The sequence below is a fragment of the Podarcis muralis genome, chromosome W (assembly GCF_964188315.1).
Source record: "Podarcis muralis chromosome W, rPodMur119.hap1.1, whole genome shotgun sequence".
Lineage (NCBI taxonomy): Eukaryota > Metazoa > Chordata > Lepidosauria > Squamata > Lacertidae > Podarcis > Podarcis muralis.
This window is the reverse complement of record NC_135674.1, coordinates 14,524,436-14,547,953: the sequence shown is the minus strand read 5'-3', so window position 1 is coordinate 14,547,953 and position 23,518 is coordinate 14,524,436. Positions and strand designations below refer to the sequence as shown.

General features: G+C 49.8%; 2 protein-coding genes across 2 annotated transcripts; both read left to right on the top strand.

Annotated features, from left to right (window-relative positions):
* Positions 1-6,245: 6,245 nt before the first annotated feature.
* On the top strand, positions 6,246-9,645 carry LOC144326291 (uncharacterized). The gene has a single exon (XM_077922846.1). The coding sequence runs from the start codon at positions 6,547-6,549 to the stop codon at positions 8,143-8,145; it is 1,599 nt and encodes a 532-aa protein (XP_077778972.1). The 5' UTR covers positions 6,246-6,546; the 3' UTR covers positions 8,146-9,645.
* LOC144326307 (uncharacterized) lies at positions 8,468-12,436 on the top strand. The gene is made up of 2 exons (XM_077922854.1): positions 8,468-9,017; positions 9,635-12,436. Exons 1-2 carry the CDS (start codon positions 8,468-8,470, stop codon positions 10,669-10,671), a joined length of 1,587 nt encoding a protein of 528 aa, XP_077778980.1. The 3' UTR covers positions 10,672-12,436.
* The last annotated feature ends 11,082 nt before the right edge of the window (positions 12,437-23,518 follow it).

Here is a 23,518-nt window from a genome sequence, read left to right as displayed (position 1 = left end):
AGTTTGGGATAAGGAGGAGGGGGATTGTCAGCAATAGTTAGAAGTGCAGGAGCCGTGGGAGACACCTGAGAGGCCAGGGGCCCTATGTTTGCCACGGCATCAGCACATTTCTGCCAAGTTAGCAGACAATGAATAGGAGCCCTGGGTTCTGCAAAAAAAGTTTTTCCAATCTTTTGCCAAGCCTCTACCCCCAAGGAGCCTGCCTCAGGGTACCAGGGACATTGGAATGCGATCTCACCTAGCAATTGTTCAATCTCTTTTAAAGAAATATGTACACCCACCCCTCTTTGCCTAACCAGCTGCAGTAATTCCCTAACATGCAATTTTTGAAGCTTACTCAATTCCCCCCCCCCATACTCACGAAACAGCGCGCTGAGACTTCTCCAGTCGAAGTGAAGTATGAGGGCTGGCTGGCTGCTCGGCTGCGCAAGGGATCTGGCACGTCGTGGGTCACCAGATGTAGGAATGAAAAATCACAGGAGACGAGAGAGGCAGGTGTAACATGAGGCGTCTGTCAGGGCGGGCCCTGGGAGCCTCCTTTATTGAATATTACAAACATTGCCACAGGTGGGCCTGTGGCTGATTGGTTGATACACAAAGAAACTTGTTGCTGATTGGTTAACATAAGTACTAAGGCGGGAATTACATGTGAGAGGTGGGGATTACATGTGATCATTTATCATCGATGGATTAAAGGCTGGGAATCGAAGCTAGAACTAGACAGGCATGAAGCCTCCTAATTAAATTGTAACTAGAGATTAATATGGCACAAACAATTACTAATGATGGATCATAGCATGAAACAATATAACAATCAAGTTCTGTAGATGTGGTCAGCTAGGCATGAAGAGCAGGTCATGTTGTTTTCCATGAGCTTAGGATGACTGAACAAGGAAAAGAATATCCTGGTGTTTGGAACAGTTTTGTACAGTTTGTGCAGAAGCAGATTGCAAGAGAATGCAAGAGAAAAGGAGCAAGGCTTCTCCAAAATGCAGCAGGTATGGGCAGAAGGAAAACTTCCCTTTGCCCTACTCATGGGGAAACCCAGTTTCGGGGATCCGGAGTGACGTGGGGTGAGCGGCGCGGTGCTTCGAATCGTCTGCTTCTTCCACGGAGCGAAGCCGCATAGCTGTTGCCGGAGAGCACTGACTTTTTTCCTGTGGACAATTTGACTCCAAAGTAATTACCCGTGAGTAGAGCTGATACGGGAGAATCGGATTTTAAATGTTTAATTTGGCATCGAAACGGGGAGGTTCAAAACAGGAAGTCCGCCTTCCCTATTTGTAAATAGACTGAGGCAAGGAGTCTGCAAGCTGAAGTCTTGGAAAGCCTTTTGTAAAAGACTAAATTTCCATCGGCAAAGAGCATAAAATCACCCTTGGAGGCAGGAGAAGAGGGGGGGAAGTTGTGGACTGAGTATGCCTGCAGGAGAGAGTTAAGAGAGTTAAAATACCGCCGCTCTGACCCTGGAAACGGGCTGCTAGTAGGACTGACGTTTTGGAATGTTCATTGAAAGCACTCAGAACGTTCCTTGACAGCTAGCAAAATAAGAGAGATATATTGTTTCTACTGTCTCCGGCTTCTTCTAAAAAGGAGTAAAAAGTAACTTAAAACTGAAACTAACTTTGGATTGTATGAGTTGCGTTTAAAGGTGACATTGTTGACTATTATAAATAGAAACTGTTTCCCCCTAGTGGAAGTCTCTTAAATTGGTTACTTTATAAGAGCTGGGCTAGGGGAATTTCCAGCTGCAAGATAAAAATTGTGTGACTCTGGGATTGACCTTGAATCTCTTAAGTGTTATGGCAAATGGAATGGAAAAAACAGACGAAATCTCGACAGAAGAGGCCTTAGTGGTCGCATTATTGAAAATAAATGACTCGCTGGAACAGCTTCATAAGAAAACAGACATGATGAATGTGAAAGCGGACGCTGCAAATAATAAAATCGACTTACTTGTAGAAAGTTTAAATAATATGGGACAAAAGGTGAACACCAACACAGAAACCTTCCAGAAATTGACACAGGAATCTACTTTAATACGGTAAACTGCGGATGAAGTCACGGAGAAAACCCTTGCTGCTGAATTTAAAGCAACACAATTGGAGTGTGAGAGAGCCCCATCCATTCAAAAGCAACTTGATGAACATAAGCTGGCATTTGTTATGATGGAACTTAAAGAAAATCAGATGAATTTGAGGACCAGAGCCCCACCTGAACTGGGAAAGGAAAGTTTGATAGAGCTTCAGGAGGAGACAGGATTAACATCGGTTGAGAAAGAGAGGCTTTTGGGGGTCAGTAGGACCGCCAAAAATGTGAATTTATTTAAGGGTAACTGTGAAGGACGTTGGACTGAAGAGAAGGGGGATTGGGAAATATGGACAAATCTGAAGTTGTCATTGTTGGGCCGAGCTGTTGTGGTGGGGATGAGGGTTGCTGTGTTGCCGGGGATGTTGCTTTTGTTTCAAAGAGTGCAAGTTTTGGATGGGATGGATTGTTTCAGGAGGTGGCAGAGGGATGTTCCTGGATTTGTTTGGCAGGGCAGGAAGCCTCGAGTAAAATTTAAGATATTGACGGATGCCAAAGAAGGAGGTGGACCTGCCCTGCCAGACACTTAAACTTTGTTGTGAATCATCTGCTTTTTGCTGGCTGAGAGAATGGCTATCTCTTAAAAGCACTGAAGTGTTGGATAATGGCAGATGAAGTTGATGGACTAGATGGAATTGGCGGAAAAGACTGGTAAGATCCGAGACCAGGGAGAAGAGTCGGTGGAAGAAGACTGGAAAAAGTTTAAAGACTATTTATAGAAATATTGTAAAATCAATGAATGTTAGAAGAATGTTGGAATGAAGTTATATGGCTTCAGTAGAAATGTTATAAGGAATTAAGTATAAATAGATTAATAGAGTATTAAAGGAAAATAAGGTTAAAATGTGTTAAGATAATTATAGGATAGAAAACGGGAAGATGGTAAGGAATTGCTGAAATAATTAATAGAAGTGGAATACAAAAAGGTAGATGTGAGGAGGCCGTGGAAATATGTGAAAGAAAGATAAGATATTGGAAGTTTTTTCTTTTTTCTTTTTTTCTTTTGATGTGTTTCTAAATTGTTTTTGTTTTGTTTTGTTAATTTTTTATGTAGTGTTCTTATATTGTAATGTACTGTTTTGTCTTTGTGGTTTTTTTTGTAAGTGTTTAAATTGTTGTAAAAGCAATAAATATTATTATTAAAAAAAATATGGAAGCAATCCCGCTTAATAGGATCTTGAAGGGCTTCAGTGTTCATTTTGCACGTTGGTTCCCTTCCTTGAAACCTGTGTTGAGGTACAAGCTTGATAGCCATTGTGGAGCATATTAATCGGTGATCTGTCTAGCATTCATTGTCACTCATCATAGTTCTGGTAAGGAGCACATCATGGCAATCTTATGCTTGGACAATTACATAGTCTAATTCAGAGGGTTTTTTGTTGAAAGAGTGTGTTGATAATAACAAAGTTGTGTGCTGCACATATAATCAAAAGTAAGATTCTGTTCTGGTTGCTGTTGCCAATTCCTTCTTTCCCAATAGTCCCAGTCCACAGATCAAAATCTTGCCCAGATAGGATGGTATCCAGCTGAGAGTAATTTTTTTCTTTAATGTTTTCACCGACATCCAGTGTTGGTGCATAAGTGCTTAGACTGTTGGTTTTTTAGCGAGTTTTATTCAAAGTGTTGAAAGTCACTCATTAATGCCGGTAGACTTCTGACAAGAGCTTCACAAGATTGTTTTTTCATAGCAAAGCCTACTCCATGTATTCAACGTTCTTGTTCAGGTAGACCTTTCCAGAAGAAAGTGTGGCCTCCTTTTTCTTCCTTAAGTTGTCCGTCACCTGCTCTTTGAGTTTCTTGAAGCGCTGCAATATCAATGTTAAAACGCCACAGCTCTCTTGCAATGATGGCAGTTCTGCGTTCGGGACACTCATTATCTGTGTTATCTGACAAAGTCTGTATATTCTATCTTCCAAAGTTCAATTGTCATTTATGACCGCCAGGTGGTGACAGCACTGGGCGTGGTAATCCTGTCAGGGGGAAAGGGAGGCAGACTACATTTTGTATATAAATAGGGGAGGTCTGTGACAATGGTTTCAAGAACTAGAGTATTTACCATTTCAAAAGAGTGCCTCAAGGCTGGCCAGGATAAGGCAAAGCCACTTCCGGGCCTGCCCCAGGAGGTGGGGTTGCGGGCATCACGCCCTCCCCACGTGAGCGGGGGCTGGGTTCAGCCCCCCGCGAGAACAGGGGAATCCCGATCGTCCACGCCTCCCAGCCAGCCAATCGGCTGGCTGGGGGGGCGTGGCTTGCCCTATTTAGGGCCGGAGCGGAGGGGGCTCGCCCTCTCTTCTCCGGCTAGCCCCCACGTTTCCCAGCTGATCCTGTCGTCGTTGGAGTCTTCTTTCTTGTACCACGTGGAGCTTCAGCGCAGCAGGCGCTGATCTTTCCGGGCCTAGCTTTCGATCGATCGGTGCATTCTTGTTGCCTCGTGGGTCATTTTGCAGGAGCTCTGCGGAGCGCTCCTTTGTTCTGCCACCCGAGCTGAAATCACTTTAAGGGATTTTCTCCCTGCCCGCTTGCGCGCCCCGTTCCTCCGCAAGACAAAAGAGCAGAAATCGCTTGGGGTTTTTTCAGGGGGGGCTTATTCTCGTAGTTCTCCGGCTGTTGGAGGAATTACCACTCATCGCGTCTGCAGCTCACGTGCGGCAGCTACACCTCCGAAATCACTTCAGGCACCTCGTAGCTGCGGGGCTCCGGCAGCCGCCGGCCAGCTGATTACTTCCTGAGCAGCCTCCATCCTGCGATTTCCACCACCGCTCCGGCTCTACAGCGATTCCCAGGAAAAGGTTTGCACCGATCGTATCAGGTTGTGCCTGCGTTAATTGAGGGGGAGTTCTGCGAGGGGCTTAGCCGCGGGTATTGGAAGTAGGGTACTTTGCCTGTGGTTGGGGTATTTCCTTGCGGTCCCGGTTGCTTCCTAAGCGCTATCAATCAGGGCGCGGGCTTGCTTCTGCCGCGGCTTTACTGAATAGCGTGCGTCTAATTGGCTTTGTTGTATCCTGCTGGGGGTAAAGGGGGCACGGGCTTGCTTTTGCCACTGCTGTAATAGCGTGCGTCTAATTTGTTTTGTTGTATCTTGCTGGGGGTAAAGGCGCCTTTACTGCGGCGTCTGAGCAAATAGTGAAGGGCAGGCACAGCTACTGTTTTCGATTTAGTTAGCAAAGGAGGGAGCGCTTCTTCACTTCGCGTCAGCGTCGGCACCCCTTGCAATTGGAGGGCTGAGGGGGTTCCTAGCGCCCCTCTCCCTGCCCCCCTTTCGCACTATCGACTGTTGCTAGCCATTTAAATAGCCCGCGTACCCCGGCAACGGCCGCCATTTTAATACAGGCTGCAGCGCGTCCCGTTGCTAGGCGACCATCTGCCCCGGCGCCATCTTGAATACCACGTGGCTTACCTAGCGCCCGCCATCTTACTAGGGGAAAACACCTGGGACTATTTGTTCCGTTAGCAGCCCCCAACGTAAATTACCCAGAGATATAGCATTTTAGGTTTATCCTGTGTGGAATTCATTTGTTATTTTACTCAGTTTGTCTGCCAGCTCATTCAGAGGACGTAACCCAGCAGCTTCGACTGATTCAATTAAGCTGCATTAACTGATCTATTAAAATTGCTTGTGTTATTCAGAGGCCATATATAGTATTGCAAGTCATTTAATTACCTCCGTTAAAAGATTTGAAAGTTGATTTATTGCCAGGTCATTTAATTGGGTCTGCCAGGGCTTGAAGCGGTTTCCTTCTCCCCCCTGCCTGGTAAGTCCATAATTCCCTGTTCTTCTGGATTGAGAGACACCAGGAGCCTGCATCAGTCATTGCCTTAAATTTGTAGCTCATGACAGCAGTTTAATTAAAAGTGCTTTGGCATCTCACGGTTTTACTTAATATATAGATATATTAACTGGATTAGGCGCTTCCTTTGAAAATCATCTCATTTGGCATTCTCTAGACAACCGCTCTAATTTAAATAAGGTCAAAGATATAGGGGGCAGGAGCCTCAAGTTCCAATACAATTCATTGCTTTAATTGCTTGTAACAATTTTAATTGCAATATAGTTACATTCAAGCAATTCATCAATCGATTGATAAATAAATAAATAAATAAATAAATATATAAATAAATAGATAAATAAATAAATATTAGTCAATTAATAATAATAATATTAATACATATTCATATATAATAAAGCGCCCTTTGGTGCTCCTCATCCGTGGTGTCGCTATCCAGTGAAGACAATTCTGAGCTACTGGGTCGAGGGCGGACAATACTGAGCTAAGGTGATTGTCTGGAGTTTTACTGGGGTTTACTGGTGTGCACAATTTTGAACTGGTTTTGTTGGGTGTACTAATTATCTTTCCATTAAAGTTTTGCCAGTGCAGACGTTACTGAACTACACACATTACCCGTGCTACGTGGTTTGCGTTTCATTTGATCAAGGTAAGCAAGAGTCTAGATAACATCATGTCCGGTCAAGGAAACCAAGCCAACTCCAACGCATCTGGGGGGCCTCAGGGGAATCAGGAGGATCCACAACCCTTTGTAATCCCAAGTAACCCTCAAGCCTTGGCAGAGTTTTTCACTGCTTTCCAGGATTTCTATAGGAACAGGTCTTCTGGACAAGGGGCAGCAACACCGGCAGCACCAGTGGCAGGGGCACCACTGGCACCAGTGCCACCATCAGCGGCACCGATGGCAGCGGCACCAGCGGTGGCGGTATCCGTACCAGAGGTACCGAGAGCGTTCACACAGGACTTCATTCCGGATACACAACCCAACGAGGTGCAACTTCCCGGCACTTCTGCGGTCACGGTGGCAGCTCTGAAAGCAGCCAAGGAGTCAACACCTCGGCCCAAAAGGAATACCCGGGCACAGTCGGCCGCCCCGGGCAAGGCAAAAGGGGCCCCGAGGGGAGGCAAAAAGGGTAAGGCTTGCGTTCATTGTCCTGGGGCGACTAATCTGCAAAAGGATCCAGGTGTTCCGAGTCTCTTTCAGAACCCGCCACTGCAGGCGGCACCAGTCGAGGATGCATCAAGTTCTTCTGCCGACGAGGAAGCCCTGGGGCCACAAGCAGCGCAGGCGATCACCGTGCCGGATCAAGCCATACCCGAGGCCCAGTCTGGGAAGAGGAAGGAGAAGAGAAAACACACCTCAAAGAAGAGTAAGAAGAGTAGGCATTCGGATTCAGAGGATGATTCAGGTACCTCTTCTTCTTCCGATTCGGATAGCGATGCTCCCAGGGAGGAGTACTGGGGCCACGGGGAGGATTGTGTGGGTCTCCCTTTATGGGTGCATGAGAGAAGGGCCAATTCCTATAGAAAATCCTTTAATGGGACCCTCGAGTGGAAGAATGGCGCCTTAGTTCAGGATGTTAAAACGTCCACTAATCTATCTACGGATTTCATCGTAGGCTCTCATTTATCTCAGAGAAAGAGGAATAAGATCCTCAATGGAGAGTATATAGATATATTCAGATTGCTACCTCCAGCAAAGATTACGGGTAGAGGGGAGAAGAGGCGCCAGTATGGTAGACGCAGGTACAGGACACCTAGAGCCGAACGTACTTTTGACAACTGGCTGGATGGGTTCCAGGTGTTTATGGGTGTCGTCAGCGCGGCTTATCCAAAGCGGGCGATGCACTTGATTGCGTACCAGGCTCATGTTAGGAGGGCACGGGATTTAGCGGGAGATATTGCTGCCATTAATTATGATGAAGACTTCCGCAGAAATGCGTCACTGTTGTCATCCATGCGCTGGGATCTGAGGGACCAGAACTATTGGTCAGAGCACATGGGTCCCTTCGTTGAGAAGAAGCACCAGGAGTCGTCGAAATCTTGGAAGACCGCTGCGAAGCAGAGGCGACTGTGTTGGGAGTACAACAAGGGGGTTTGTGCACGGGCTGTCTGTAAGTACAGCCACGAGTGCGATAAGTGTCTTGGTAACCACCCAGCCACTGCCTGCATTAAAGGGAGGCAGCCCTTTCGGGGTGGGAGAGGTGCCTACAACCAGGGACCTAGAGGTGGCCACGGAGCACCATTTGGACCCCAGGGAAACAGGCAGTAACCTCAGTCTGGGACTGGCCTGGTCCCCCATCAAGTTGACCCCGTTAAAAAACCTTTTAGACCATTACCCCAACAGGACTGCAGCAGCGTATTTATGGGAAGGCTTTAGTACCGGTTTTAGGATCCCAGTAGCCTTTCCCCCCAATTCAGGAGATCCTCCAAACCAAAAATCTGTGAGGGAGATGCCCGAGGTTGCCCAAAAGAAAATTAGTAAGGAAATCAAAGCAGGAAGGGTAGCCGGCCCCTTCCTAGTCCCTCCAATTGAAGGCCTCCATATATCCCCGTTAGGCATAGTCCCCAAAAAAGCGCCCGGTGAGTATCGCATGATTCACAACCTTTCCTACCCAAAGGGCGGGTCTGTCAATGATGCGATACCGCAGGAACTCTGCACAGTGAGATATGCCACTTTTGATCAAGCGGTACAGCTCATACGCAAGTTCGGTAGGGGGGCGCTGCTGGCAAAATGTGACATTGAGTCGGCCTTTAGACTCCTGCCAGTTCATCCGGAAGATTTCCGGTGGCTTGGCTTCAAATTTGAAGGGGTGTATTTTGTGGACAAGGCAATGCCCATGGGCTGCTCTGTGGCCTGCGCAGCCTTCGAGGCATTCAGCACCTTCCTGGACTGGGCGCTCCGCTTCAAAACCGGGGCAGAGGGCGTGTCGCACTACCTGGACGACTTTATCCTCGTGGCGGATAGCAGGCTTAAATGCTCAGAGCTCCTTGAAGCATTCACATCATTAGCGGGGGAACTGGGGGTTCCGCTAGCCGCCGACAAAACGGAGGGCCCGGCTACGACAATGGTGTACTTAGGTATTGAGCTGGACACTGTCGCTCAGACCTCAAAACTTCCCAGGGAAAAACTCATCGCGCTAGGTGACCTTATTCGGCAGCTGCTCCCCCTAAGAAAAGTTACACTCAGGCAAATCCAGTCACTGTTAGGACACTTAAATTTTGCTTGCCGCGTGGTTTCCCCTGGCCGCCCATTCTGCGGCCGCCTCGCGAAGTTGTCAGCAGGACTGCGTTCCCCTCATCATAGGGTTCGGCTATCCAAGGAAGTGAAGTCTGACCTGGAAGTCTGGTTGGAGTTTTTGCAGAACTATAACGGTATTTCCCTGTGGCAGGACAACCTGTCGCTGCAGGTTGACTTCCAGGTCCATTCGGATGCTTCCGGCTCTCTGGGGTTTGGTGTTTACTTTAGGGGCCAATGGTGTGCCCAGCGTTGGCCCGCCACCTGGCAAGGGGGTCCCATTACTAGAGACTTAACCTTCCTTGAATTCTTTCCGATTGTAGTGGCGGTGCACTTGTGGCCTGAAACCTTTAGAAACCATAGGGTGTGCTTCCACACCGACAACCAGGCCGTAGTGGCGGTACTTTCCAGGCAGGTCGCACGGTCACCAAGGGTAGGCGGCCTCCTGCGTTCTTTCGTTCTCCGGTGCTTAGAGCTCAACATACACTTCTCAGCAAAATTTGTGCCTGGTGTAAATAATGACATTGCGGACGCCTTATCTCGCTTTCAGATGGACCGCTTCCGCTCGTTAGCACCGGATGCAGAGCTGCTGCCTCAGCCATTCCCGGAACATCTGTGGAGGCTCGGGGACCAGAGGCGTGGGGACCAGAGTCCTGGGAGCCGGAAGTCATTCAGGGAGTAATGGCCTCAGTGGCACCTTCCACTTTGAGATCGTATAAGAAGGCTTGGGCGGATTTTTTAAAATTCCGCAGCAAAACCCGCGCCATCAGAAGCAGTGCCCCTCCCATCAAATCAGAGGTGCTAGCTCACCTAGTTTACCTGAGACGCTTGGGCCGCGCCCCTAGAACCCTCAACCTTCAAGCCGCAGCAATTTCATTCTTTTGCAAGACGGTATTTTCCACTGATCCTTGTGACGATTTTGTTATACGAAGGACGCTAGAGGGTTGGCGCAGGCTACAGCCCCCAAACCACGATATGAGGAGGCCGATAACATTCGACATCCTTTCCCAAATCCATAAAAAATTGCGAACAGTATGCTGGTCAAAGTATGAGGCACGATTATTTTCAGCGGCTTACTCCATTGCCTTTTTTGGAGCTCTGCGTGTGGGTGAGTTAGTTTATGAAGCGGGTCAGCACGGTTTCTCCCGGGGCTTGCTGCTAAGTGACGTTACCCTGTCACGGGAGGACCTGGTAGTTCGGATACGCAGCTCTAAAACAGACCAGTATGGGAGGGGGGCTCTTGTTCAGCTTATGGCCACCGATAGCCCTGGCCCATGTCCAGTTAAAGACACAAGGCGCTTCTTATCCCTGAGGGTCAACTCGGCAGGGCCCCTGTTGATACATGCAGATGGTTTACCTTTGACGCGTCACCAGTTCACTCGGGTCATGCGCCTAGCTCTGGCAGCATGCGGCATCCCCGCAGCAGATTTTGCTTCACATTCTTTCAGGATAGGAGCAGCCACCACGGCAATGCACCTGGGTCTTACGACTGAGAGGATTAGGGACTTAGGGCGCTGGAAATCTGACGCATACAAACGCTATTTGAGGAAGAATTTGTGACGGTGACTGACCATGGTCTGTTTTTCAATCTCCTACAGGTGATATGGGGGTGCGCGTCTGGATTATCGGGCACAGTATTGTGCATTGGGCCAGGGTCCGCGCCATCATTACCGGTCTCGGGCCGCACCTGGGCCTACCTGACGTCACCATTTCCTGGGTCTCCCGGAGGGGAATGCGCTGGGCCGAGTTGCTGCCCGCAGTTAAGGCCAGAGCTGCAGTGGAGGGCCCCCCAGACGCTTTATTGATACAATTGGGGGAAAACGACCTAGCCTACAGGAAGGCAGTTGACTTGCAGTGGCACATTTTTAGCGACTTCGAGGAGCTGAAGGCCGCTTACCCGAATGTCACAATTATTTGGGCCTCACTGATGGAGAGGCGGATTTGGAGAGACTGCAGGTGCCCGATAGCTATTAATAGGGCTAGGAAAGCCTTGGATCGGGCGGTGGTGCGTAGAGTGGCAGCCCTGGGTGGGATGGTGATTGGCCACCCGGGCATTCGTTTCAACCTTGAGGCCCTCTACCGGTATGATGGCGTGCATCTTTCGGATGCTGGTAATGATGTCTGGCTTAGGGATATTGCAAAGGGGTTAATGGAGTGGATTCAGGCATGAGAGTATTGGCGGCGAGCGGCTGCTCGGTGGCGGTAGGCATTGGTAAGATGGGGTTAAGAGGATGTGGGGGGGGAGGAATGCCATCACCTCCCCCCAATGAACGAAGGGTGGTCCGTTAAAGGACTCCGGGGGGCGTGGCCCTGTCTGAAGCCTATGGAGGTGAGGGCCAAAGGCACGCCCCAGAGCGGTGACCCGGGGGAGCTCTTAGCCGACGTGCCTCAGCGGGAGACTCCCCCGATTAGTGTTAACCCTTCCCCGTGTCTCCAGCAAATGGGCTGGAGCCGGATAGTCGATAGGACCAATGCCTAAGCCAATGCCTCTCATTCCTGAATTCAATAAAGTTGTGGCCTAATTCGCCCAATTAACCTTAATTATGGTGTCTCGTGTGTTTATTTATCTTGGTGGGGGGCGGGAACTCGCCACGCAAAGCCACTTCCGGGCCTGCCCCAGGAGGTGGGGTTGCGGGCATCACGCCCTCCCCACGTGAGCGGGGGCTGGGTTCAGCCCCCCGCGAGAACAGGGGAATCCCGATCGTCCACGCCTCCCAGCCAGCCAATCGGCTGGCTGGGGGGGCGTGGCTTGCCCTATTTAGGGCCGGAGCGGAGGGGGCTCGCCCTCTCTTCTCCGGCTAGCCCCCACGTTTTCCCACCCTCCCTCCCTTTAGTTGGGGTTCTTAGGTAGGTCTGACTTTGCTATGGACTTCGGTCTGTCGCCGCAAGGGGCATGGTAGGAATTTTTTCCCAATTGGTCATTTACAGCCTTTTGGTTTTTCGCCTACCTCGTAGCAACTCGTCACAACTCTTCGGCATTGGCGGTAGGCATTGGTAAGATGGGGTTAAGAGGATGTGTGTGGGGGGAGGAACGCCATCACCTCCCCCCAATGAACGAAGGGTGGTCCGTTAAAGGACTCCGGGGGGCGTGGCCCTGTCCGAAGCCTATGGAGGTGAGGGCCAAAGGCACGCCCCAGAGCGGTGACCCGGGGGAGCTCTTAGCCGACGTGCCTCAGCGGGAGACTCCCCCGATTAGTGTTAACCCTTCCCCGTGTCTCCAGCAAATGGGCTGGAGCCGGATAGTCGATAGGACCAATGCCTAAGCCAATGCCTCTCATTCCTGAATTCAATAAAGTTGTGGCCTAATTCGCCCAATTAACCTTAATTATGGTGTCTCGTGTGTTTATTTATCTTGGTGGGGGGCGGGAACTCGCCACGCAATCAGGAAGCATTATCAGGTATCTTGAGAGAAAGGAGACAAGTCACACACTCCTTGTATGATGCTTTTGGGTGGCCTTTGGCTAAGGGGTTGGGCAATTGTCAGGGGTTCAGGAGCAGAGGGACAGGAAAGGGAGGAATTAGAGACCGAGGGAGAGGAATCCGAGGGAGAGGTCAGCGATGATAGCCGTCCGAGGTCTCTAAGTCTCTCCAGCGAATCAGAGGATTCACAGAAAGGGGCTCCCGTGGTCAGAGCAAGGGGGGTGCCAGAGGGAACACCTCAGGAAGGAGGGGCCAGAGGGGACTCAGAGAGCAGCAGCTGGAAATCGGGACCAGCTTCCCCACCGGAGAGCAGTAGGGGGGAGGAGCCCCAGGCATCGGCAGCAGGCAGCTTTCCGTCAGCGGAAGGACATGAGTCAGGGTTAGCCACGCCTGCATCAGAGAGCGAGGAAACGGTCAAAAGGAAGGTCAGGGGCAGCGCGCGCGCGCCAAGTTCTAATGTACAAGAGGGTGGCGCAATGAGCAGCCCGGAGAGGGAGCCGGGTCCCAAAGCCCGCTGAAGAGAGGGGGAGGAGTCCGAGGGGTCCGCGTCCGAGGCGTCCAGGAAGGGAGGCACCCCGGGGGGTAGTAGGACCCAGAGGCGGAAGGAGAAACGAAGAAGGTGGAGTAAGGCTAGAGTCTTAAACTGGTGTACAGGGGGCGGAGACTCAGACGAGGCTTCGCTGGTCTAGGGTCTAGACGTAGAGACGCACGCTAGGGCTTGAATATGGAAACTAAACTTCAATAAAGACTTTTGTACAGTTCTGCTGGCTAGCGTTGGTCTTCGGTGAGCTGGGACCTGGAGGCAGTCTCTGACAGTAAGCCTCGTCTCACATTTCATCGGTTTTCTTCGCCTCAAGCATCGCTACGGGAGCGAGGCAGGGAGGGCAGAAGACTGGTGTCTTGCGAGCTCACAAAAGTCAGGCGAGATGACTACAGAACAGAAAATAGCTTCCCTGCAAAAAGCGGTGACACAACTCAGCGCTGAAATAATCGCATCCAGGAAGAGAGAAGAAGAAGCGGCGGCTGCCTGCAAAGATCTTCAAGCCAGGTTGGAAGGGCTTGCGAAGCAGGGGCTACCGGGACCCAGATCCGAGGGGATTGGGTTGGGGAAGAGAGGAGGCAGCATTGTATCTCATTTTGATGGGAATTTGCAGCAGTACCCCAATTTCCGAGCAGACGTGCTGTTTGCGCTGCAGCTGCTGGAGAGAGACTTTAGAGATGAGCAAGAGAAAGTGGGGTTTATCTTGTCCCATTTGCATGGGGACGCGAAAGCATGGCTGCGCAATCTGTGGAGGGATAAGGATCCAGCGCTCCAAAGCGCAAATGCATTCATTAAGGCAATGGATTCCTGTTTCTTATCAAACATAGACATTGACATTGCCCGGAAAGACATATTTGGGCTGAGACAAGGGAAAGCCAGCGTAAGGCAGTATCATTCCCGGTTTTTTGCATTGGTCAACGCGCTGAATTGGGATAAGGATTCTCCGCCAGTTAGAGACCTTTTTTTGGAGGGATTGAGCCCACAGATCAAGGATGAGATGGCACGGGGAGAGAGACCCACAACCACTCAGCAAGTGGTTGAAAGAGCGCTAAAGATTGGGGTGAGGCAGGAAGAACGCCCATGGAGCAAAGAAGAAGGGCGTTGGGGACGCACACCAGCGAGAGTGCCCCCCCTCTTGCCCAGGGATGCAGCGCGTGCGCAGTCCACGCCTCCACAGGGAGGGGGCGAAGAGCCGATGGAGATTGGCGGTGCTAGGGCTCACTCAGCTACCAGAGCCTTAACACCGGGAGCAGTCAAAACGAAGCCGCCTAGAGGGAACAGGAAGTGCTATATATGTGATAGTGGACAGCACATGGCGAAAGAGTGTCCCCAGAGGCTCCACAAGCACACTGCAGCTTCAGTGACAGTACTGGAAGCAACTCAGCAGAGAGAACCACAGCAGGGAAACGACGGAGTCTGGCTGGAAACGGAGGCACTGGGGCCCAGCCAGACGAGTCAGTGAAGAAGTCCCCAGAGATTTTGCAGCCCACAGACCCCCTCCCGCCCAAACCAGTGGTGCAGCTCACCGCATCGCTCCAGCTGCCCAATGGACTCACCTTAGAAGTGCCTATTACAATTGACTCTGGCAGTAATGCAGACTTTATAGGACTGGAGTTCATTCAACGACACAACATAGCGCTACTGCCAGCCACGCTGCCCCTGAAGGTTGTCACGGTGGATGGCAGGGAACTGCTAGGGGGGCAGGTGGTACAGCAGACGCCGCCGATGGTGATGCAAATTGGGAATCACCAGGAGGTCATCAGCTTCAATGTCACCCAACTGTCGGACACGCCTGTAGTATTAGGCATGAGTTGGCTGCACAGGCACAGCCCAGCATTGGCTTGGTACCAGCGCCAACTGACTTTTGGCTCCTCCTACTGTGCGGAACACTGCATTATACCTAGCCCAGAAGGGGAAGAGGAAGACCCGCAGTTACAGTTGGGCACGCTGCAAGCAGTACCCCTCAAGTATGCGGAGTTTTTGGAGGTATTCTGCGAGAAGGAGGCGGACAAGCTACCTCCTCACAGACCCTATGACTGCAAGATTGACCTCCTGCCGGGGGCGACGCTGCCAACTGGGAAACTGTACTCCATGTCTGAGGATGAACTGCAGGAACTCAGGGAGTTCATAGATCACAATTTGAAGCGTGGGTTCATCCGGGAGTCTAAAGCTGTGGGAGGCAGTCCAGTATTCTTTGTGAAGAAACGGGACACGCCCCAAAGGAGGCTGGTGGTGGACTATCGAATTTTAAACTCGAAAACCAAGCCCTCAGCCTTCCCCATGCCCAAGATAGACGACCTGCTCGCGACGGTGAGGAAAGGACGCGTTTTCACCAAGTTGGATCTACGTGGGGCGTACAACCTGATTCGCATGCGCGAAGGCGACGAGTGGAAGACGGCCATGTTCACGCCACTGGGCACCTACGAATACAGAGTTATGCCCTTCGGATTACAAAATGGCTCTCACTGTTTCCAAGCCTTTATGCATCATGTGCTGGCGGGACTCCTTTACAAGAAGTGCGTATGCTTCCTGGACGACATCCTGATTTTTTCAGAATCGTGAGAGGCGCACGAGAGGGATGTCAGGGAAGTTCTGCAGAGACTGAAGGAGCACAGGCTGTACGCCAAGCTAGAGAAGTGCCAGTTCGACATGACGGAGGTGGATTTCCTGGGCTACAAGTTGTCGGACAAGGGGCTCGCCATGGACAGCACCAAGGTTCGGGCAGTTTTAGACTGGAAAAGCCCACGCAATCGGAAGGAAGTCCAGCAGTTTGTCGGCTTTGCCAACTTTTACCGCAAGTTCATCAAGGGATTTGCCATGCAGACAGCGGCCATCACCGACACGCTCAGCTCCAAGAAGAAGAAATTCATCTGGACGGAGCAAGCGGAGCAGTCCTTTCAGAAACTCAAGCGTCTCTTCGCGTCCGAAGAGCAGCTGCTGCATGTGAATCCCAGCAGACCCATGAGGGTGGAGACAGACGCCTCAGACAGAGCCGTGGGAGCTGTCCTGTTGCAACAAGACCAGCAGGGGGACTGGAGGCCGTGCGCCTTCTACTCGAGGAAGCTCAGCAAGTCGGAGCAGAATTATACCATCTGGGACAGGGAGTTGCTAGCCATCCATGCAGCGTTCAAGGCATGGCGGCACTTCCTTATCGGAGCCAGACACACAGTGCAGGTCCACACGGACCACAAGAATCTGGAGTACTGGCGCACGGCTAGGTTCCTCAACCAGAGACACATTAGATGGGCAGAGTTCTTCGCGGACTTCGACTTCAAGATAGAGTACATTCCAGGCGACAACAACGTGATGGCGGATGCATTGTCCAGAAAGCCGCAATACCTTGAGGAGGCGGCACCGTCGGCGGCCAAGCACATTTTCGCACCGGAAGCGTGGGCATGCGCGTCGGCAACCGTGGACCTGGACGACGTACGTCGCGCGCTGCGGGAAGACCCCTTCGCACAGGCCAAGATGGAGGAGGTGCATAGGGGCACAGCGAAGGCCGACGAGTTCCAGATACGCGATGGGTTGCTCCTCCACAAGGGAGCACTCTACGTGCCGGGAGACGACCTCCGCGCAAGGGTACTGCAGCAGCTACACGACGCTCCCACCGCCAGGCACTTTGGCAAAGAAAAGACTGTCGAACTAGTAGCCAGAGACTTTTGGTGGCCCAAGATGCGGGGGGAAGTAGCGGATTACGTCTCGAGATGCGACACCTGCCAAAGGGCCAAGTCAGTTCACAAACCGCCGGCGGGACTGCTGGAACCGCTGCAGACACCGTCTGAACCGTGGGAGAGGGTGGCCCTGTACTTCGTCACGGATCTACCCAGTTCGAGGGGAAAGACAGCAGTGCTAGTGGTGGTGGACATGTTTACCAAAATGGCACACTTCATTCCGTGTGCGAAGGTAGCCACGGCAGAGCAGACCGCCAAACTGTTCATAGACCACGTGTTCAAAGTCCACGGTCTGCCACGGTCTATTCTCTCCGACCGGGGGCGACAGTTCATCTCGAACTTCTGGCAGAAGCTGATGGGCATTCTGAACGTCAAAGTCAATTTAGCGTCGGCGAGACACCCACAGACCAACGGACAAGCGGAGAGGGTCAACGCCATCATGCAGCAGTACCTGAGATGCTACGCCAATCAGCAGCCCACGACATGGGTGGACTACCTGCCACTCGCCGAGTTCGCTTACAACAATACGAAGCACGTGTCGACGGGGGTGACGCCGTTCTTCGCCAACAACGGGAGGCATCCCAGAACCTTCCCGGGTTTAGAGAGAGTGGGGGAGGGGGAGCCACAGGCAGCGGAAGCCTTAGCATCGGAGTTGCAGGAAGTTCACGAACAGCTTAGGAGGCAGTTAGAACTAGCAAAGCACGCATACAAAGTGCAGGCCGACAGACACAGAAGAGTTGGGGAAGACATACAGGTGGGAGACTGGGTCTGGTTAGCAGCGCAAGCAGTGCCGACCAGATCGTTAGCGAAGAAGAAGCTAGGACATAAGCAGCTAGGACCTTACCAAGTCCAGGCACAGGTCAATCCAGTGGCCTTCCGGTTGGCTCTTCCGGAGGGTTCCAGAATGCATCCGGTGTTCCATAGATCGGTGCTCACGCCCTACAAAGCACCTCATAGATTTCAGGAGCCAGACACAGCACCAGACCCGCTCAGAGAAGGGCCCAGAAAGGGGGGGTCGCCAAGAAGGGGGCACATCAACGAGGTCACAGAGATTTTAGACTCGAGATGGGGGGAAGAGGGAGTAGAATATCTCCTAGCCAGAGAGGGTACCCCGGCCAGTGCCAACAGCTGGGTACCGGACTATGCCTTGGAGGAGCCTCTGCTCAAAGAGGAGTTTCATGCCCTCTTCCCACACAGGCCCATGCCAGCCGAGTATTTCGACGACTGGCTCTTCACACCCACTCTTTCAGCCAGCACCTTCCAGGGGTTCGCCTCGGACGAGGAACAGGTCCCAGTCACAAGCTCCCCGGAGGGTTCGCCACCGGGGTCTGCCTCAGACCACTCTTATTGGTGGGACGAGCGACCAGAGGAGCAGTGGCGCAGGAAGTGGCTGAGGGGTCCTTGGCAGGGACCACCCGAAGAGGGGGAGGGGGGCGAGACGGACATGGACGTGTTGGGGGAAGACGTGGGGTTCGAGCAAGGAGGCAGAGAGATGGAAGCAGAGGAGAGCGACGTCGACGAGTACATGGGGGACGAACTGTATCCTGCACGCACCCCCGCTACTACGGAGCACCCAGTACCCACACCGGAAGGAGGGGAGGGGGGAAGGGGGGGCTTCGAGGGGGGGATGGATGTCAGGGGTTCAGGAGCAGAGGGACAGGAAAGGGAGGAATTAGAGACCGAGGGAGAGGAATCCGAGGGAGAGGTCAGCGATGATAGCCGTCCGAGGTCTCTAAGTCTCTCCAGCGAATCAGAGGATTCACAGAAAGGGGCTCCCGTGGTCAGAGCAAGGGGGGTGCCAGAGGGAACACCTCAGGAAGGAGGGGCCAGAGGGGACTCAGAGAGCAGCAGCTGGAAATCGGGACCAGCTTCCCCACCGGAGAGCAGTAGGGGGGAGGAGCCCCAGGCATCGGCAGCAGGCAGCTTTCCGTCAGCGGAAGGACATGAGTCAGGGTTAGCCACGCCTGCATCAGAGAGCGAGGAAACGGTCAAAAGGAAGGTCAGGGGCAGCGCGCGCGCGCCAAGTTCTAATGTACAAGAGGGTGGCGCAATGAGCAGCCCGGAGAGGGAGCCGGGTCCCAAAGCCCGCCGAAGAGAGGGGGAGGAGTCCGAGGGGTCCGCGTCCGAGGCGTCCAGGAAGGGAGGCACCCCGGGGGGTAGTAGGACCCAGAGGCGGAAGGAGAAACGAAGAAGGTGGAGTAAGGCTAGAGTCTTAAACTGGTGTACAGGGGGCGGAGACTCAGACGAGGCTTCGCTGGTCTAGGGTCTAGACGTAGAGACGCACGCTAGGGCTTGAATATGGAAACTAAACTTCAATAAAGACTTTTGTACAGTTCTGCTGGCTAGCGTTGGTCTTCGGTGAGCTGGGACCTGGAGGCAGTCTCTGACAGCAATTTATAAAGCCTTTAAAAGCTGTTACACATCTTTCTCTGGGTCTTCATCTGCATATCAGGAGTGGGGGTGTTGATGGGATGGGACGCTGTTGTAACAGAAAAATAAAGATCTTGCTTTTCTTCTACTGGTTCCTGCCTCCACTCATTTCTCTCTAACCAATAATGGATGATATTGAATCCCTTGATGAGGAATTGCGCAGTAAAAGCCAACTGTCAACCCCAGTTTCTCTCTCTCTCTCTCTCTCTCTCTCTCTCTCTCTCTCTCTCTCACACACACACACACACACACACACATCTCACTTGATTAAACAACTCAGTGATAGCTGCAGTCACATATCCTCCTGAGAGGTAAGATACATATTTGATCAGAAATAAGTCACATTGCTTACTCCCAGGGAAGTGTGTATAGGTGTTTCAGAAGGCACCATGTCTGAAAAAGCATCGCCTCCCAAGGAATAGAGAGAAGCAGCAGAAAATCAAACTAATCTAAAGAGAAGGAAAACAATAAGAAAGAGAAAATAAAAAAGGGGGAAACCCATAAAACAGAACATAAATTGATATATCTTATATTGTTGATATACAATATATCAACAATATATCTTAACCTTTATTCCAAGGAGGGTGGACCCTCTCGGGTCTCATGTGGGAGCTTTGCCCCTCTTCTCTCAATCTCCCACCTTGAAAGATCCTCTCTATCCTGCCTCTCACACAGGGTCTTCTCTCTCTCTCTCTCTCATTTGGGGTGGTTTGTTAGACTGGGGTTAGTAGAACAGTGACCACCCACCCCCCATTAGCCCAAAAGAACCAACCTCTGTTGATCATAGGTCTGCACCTAGCTGGACCGCCCCGCCTCATCTATTCCCCACCCTTGGGGAAAACAGACGCCACCATCAAACAGCACAGAATGCATGGAGCCATGAAATGACAGAACCCACCGATGTCACACAACGTGCAGCAACCATTCCCAGCTGTGGAAAATGGAGTTCCAGCAGAAACACATCAAGTTCATGGCCCAGATGTACCTGGACACCAGCCAGAAAAGGAACCCCAAATCTCAGTTGCTTTTTAAGAGGCACCACCACTTGTACCGGTAATGCAGGCAGAGAAGGCCTCAGGCACTTGCCATTATCCCCCACTGCATGCCCCGTAAAGCCAGATTCTCACCTAACCCCATTAAGTTAAAATTGGATGGATGAGTCTGGCTGGACCAGAATCAACAGTCAATCTAGTCCTGGAATGGGGAACCTCAGGGTTAAGGGGCCCACACACAGCCCCTGAGGCCTCTTTCTATGGCCCCCAGGACTCCCCACATGCCACAAATACCCTCCCCATACCCTCCCTCAATAGCCCTGCATCGCACCCACCTGCAGTGATTTTGCCTGGGTAGAATGTGTCCTTGAACTCTGATCATGCCTCTTGCCTGCCTGGATAGAGGATAGAGGGGGGTGTTTGTGCAGAAACTAGCCTCTTTTGCCTCTGCCCCATCCTGCAGCACAGTGGCCAACTGGATGCCTACAGGAATCCCAGAAGCAGAACCTGAGTGCAAATAATAATGATGCATTATTTCTATTTCAATTTTTACTGTGCTGCAATTCTTTTTTTAAAATGTTGTCAATAGCCCGGAGTGCTTCCCACAAGCATCTGGTTGGCCTCTGTGAGAACAAAGTGATGGATTAGATGGGCCTTTGGTCTGATCCATCTGGGCTTGTCTTATGTGCTTACATAAGGAGTGTCAGGAGTATAGGGAATAAATTTCTCCCCCCCCCCGATGATCTTTATTGAATTTTTAGTTATATACCGTACATACACATACATTACATGTCACATTTGTTCTTGCTCTCCCGAGCTGACTTCCCTCCTTCCTGCTTCTGGCTTTTTTATGTCCTCTTTGACTTTTCGCATTGTCTTTGTCCATTTTCAATAAGATTGTTCTTCTTCATTTTTTCCATTAAATGTCCGTTGAGGCGTTCCCAAAGTAAAGGAAGGATTGAACTCTTATTAGTAAGGATACACACAGAGGCTTGAACCAGCAAGACTCTGGGAAGGGTGTGTATAATAATCTGTGTCTCCACCCTCCGGCCCAGGTCATTTTATTCACAAAAGAACTTTTTACAGAATGTTCGTAAGAACCAATCAGATTTCTTCTGAGCATTTCAACAAACCCCACGTGGGGACAAAGTTAAACTACCAAAACTAATTAAGCATGGGGTAAATAAAACAGAACTACAAAGGAGTGCATTTGGCAACCCCGGGAGGTGATAAACAAGCAATATACATGATAAGAAGGATGGCCAGGAAGACAGCGATCATTATCACCTTCAGGTGAGATCTGTTTCCTGGCCCTAAGATTAACATCCTAAGATTAACATATCAGAAAAGCTACATCAAAGAAACTGCCCACTGTCTTTGATGATCCAGGATGCCTGCCTGGCGAAGCAACTGGCAGTGTACGTGACTGGTCAAGAAAGAGAAATGGAACAGGGATGCAGAGGTGTGGATTGATCAAGAATCATATCAAAATAGTTTAAACCCAGTCAACGCAATGCTTTCATTGCTGACACAGATGGCTTACTCTATATTTGTTATAATTCCTCATAGCAATCCCACCTGATCACTACAGTCCGTAAACAAAAAAATCTTTCTATATATACAAATTCTTGTTCTCTGTCTATAATCATTTACAAATATTGTTCAATAATAGTCCTAATACACATTTTTAATTCATTTTGATATTATTATCCAGTAAATTTCTTGTATTTTCCGGTTATGAGATATTATTTTAATTCTACTGGTTTCCCTATTTCACATCATCTTCTCTATATATAACATAAATTTTCCCTATTCTTTTTGATATGTTTCATCCCCCTGATGTCGAATTTTTGCTGTTAATTTGACTATTTCTGCATACTCCATAACCTTGTACTGCCATTCTTCTATTGTAGGCAATTTTTGCTGTTTCCATACCTGAGCCAGCCTTAACCTCGCCGCTGTTGTTGTGTATAAGAACAGTTTTTGGTCATTCTTTTCAATGTCTTCTCCCACCATTCCCAACAGGAATGACTCTGGTTTTTTCAAAAACGTGTACCTAAAAATCTTCTTTAATTTGTTATATATATTTTCCCAATACATTTTCACTATGTCACAAGTCCACCACATGTGGAAGAAACTGCCTTCTTCCACCCCACACTTCCAACAATTTTTATTTCCTGCTTTATACATCTTTGACAATTTAATTGGCGTGAGGTACCATCTGTACATCATTTTTAACAGATTTTCTTTTAACAATGTACATGCTGTAAATTTTAGGCCGATATTCCATAATTTTATCCACTTTTCATCCTCAATGTTGTGGCCTACATCTATTGCCCACTTAATCATGACACTTTTGATTTCTTCATCTTTTGTGTGCCATTCTAATAAATACGGTACTCATAGACCTTAGACAGTGTTTTTTTGTTATTTTGTAGTACTGCAGTTTCTAATATTGATTTTGTTTGTTCAAACTCTCTTGTTTTCTTATCCTTTGAGAAGATATCACCCATTTGATGGTACTCCATCCAACTTTGCAGTTTATCTTTCAATTCCTCATATGGTTTGATCTTAATTACATTGTTCTCTTCCAATAACATGTCTCTATAGGTCAACCATTTTCCTTTCATATTTTGTCTTTTCAGTGAAAAAGCCTCTGGGGGTGACAGCCACCATGGCGTCTTTCTTTCGAACTACTCTTTATATCTTTTCCAGACTTCAAATAGTGGTCTTTTATGATGTGATTTTAAAAGTCCCTATGTACTCTGACCTTGTCATACCAAAGGTATGCGTGCCACCCATATCTGTTTCTGAAACCTTCCAGATCTAATATATCTGTATTTTCCAAACTAAACCACTCTTTTAACCATATTATAGATGCAGCTTTGTAATATATTTTGAGGTCCGGTAGTGAAAAGCCTCCTCTTTCTTTTTTGTCCGTTAAAAGTTTGAATTTTATTCTAGGCTTTTTCCCTTGCCATACAAACCTGGAGATCACTTTTTGCCACTCATTGAATTGGCCTTGTCCTGTTATAATTGGAATGGTTTGAAATAAAAAGAGCATTTTTGGTAGGACATTCATCTTAATAGCTGCTATCCTTCCACAGAAGGATAGCTTCAATCTGTCCCATATTTCCAATTTCGTTTTTACTTCTTTCCATGTTGTTTTATAATTATCCTTGAATAGGTTTGTATTTTTCAGGGAGAGCCAAACACCCAAATATTTTCTTTTCTTTACCGTTGTTATTTCTGTTTTGCTTTGTAGTTGGTCTAGTTGTTCCTCATTCATGTTCTTTACCATCATTTTTGTTTTACTTTTATTAATTTTAAATCCTGCCATCGCTCCAAATTCT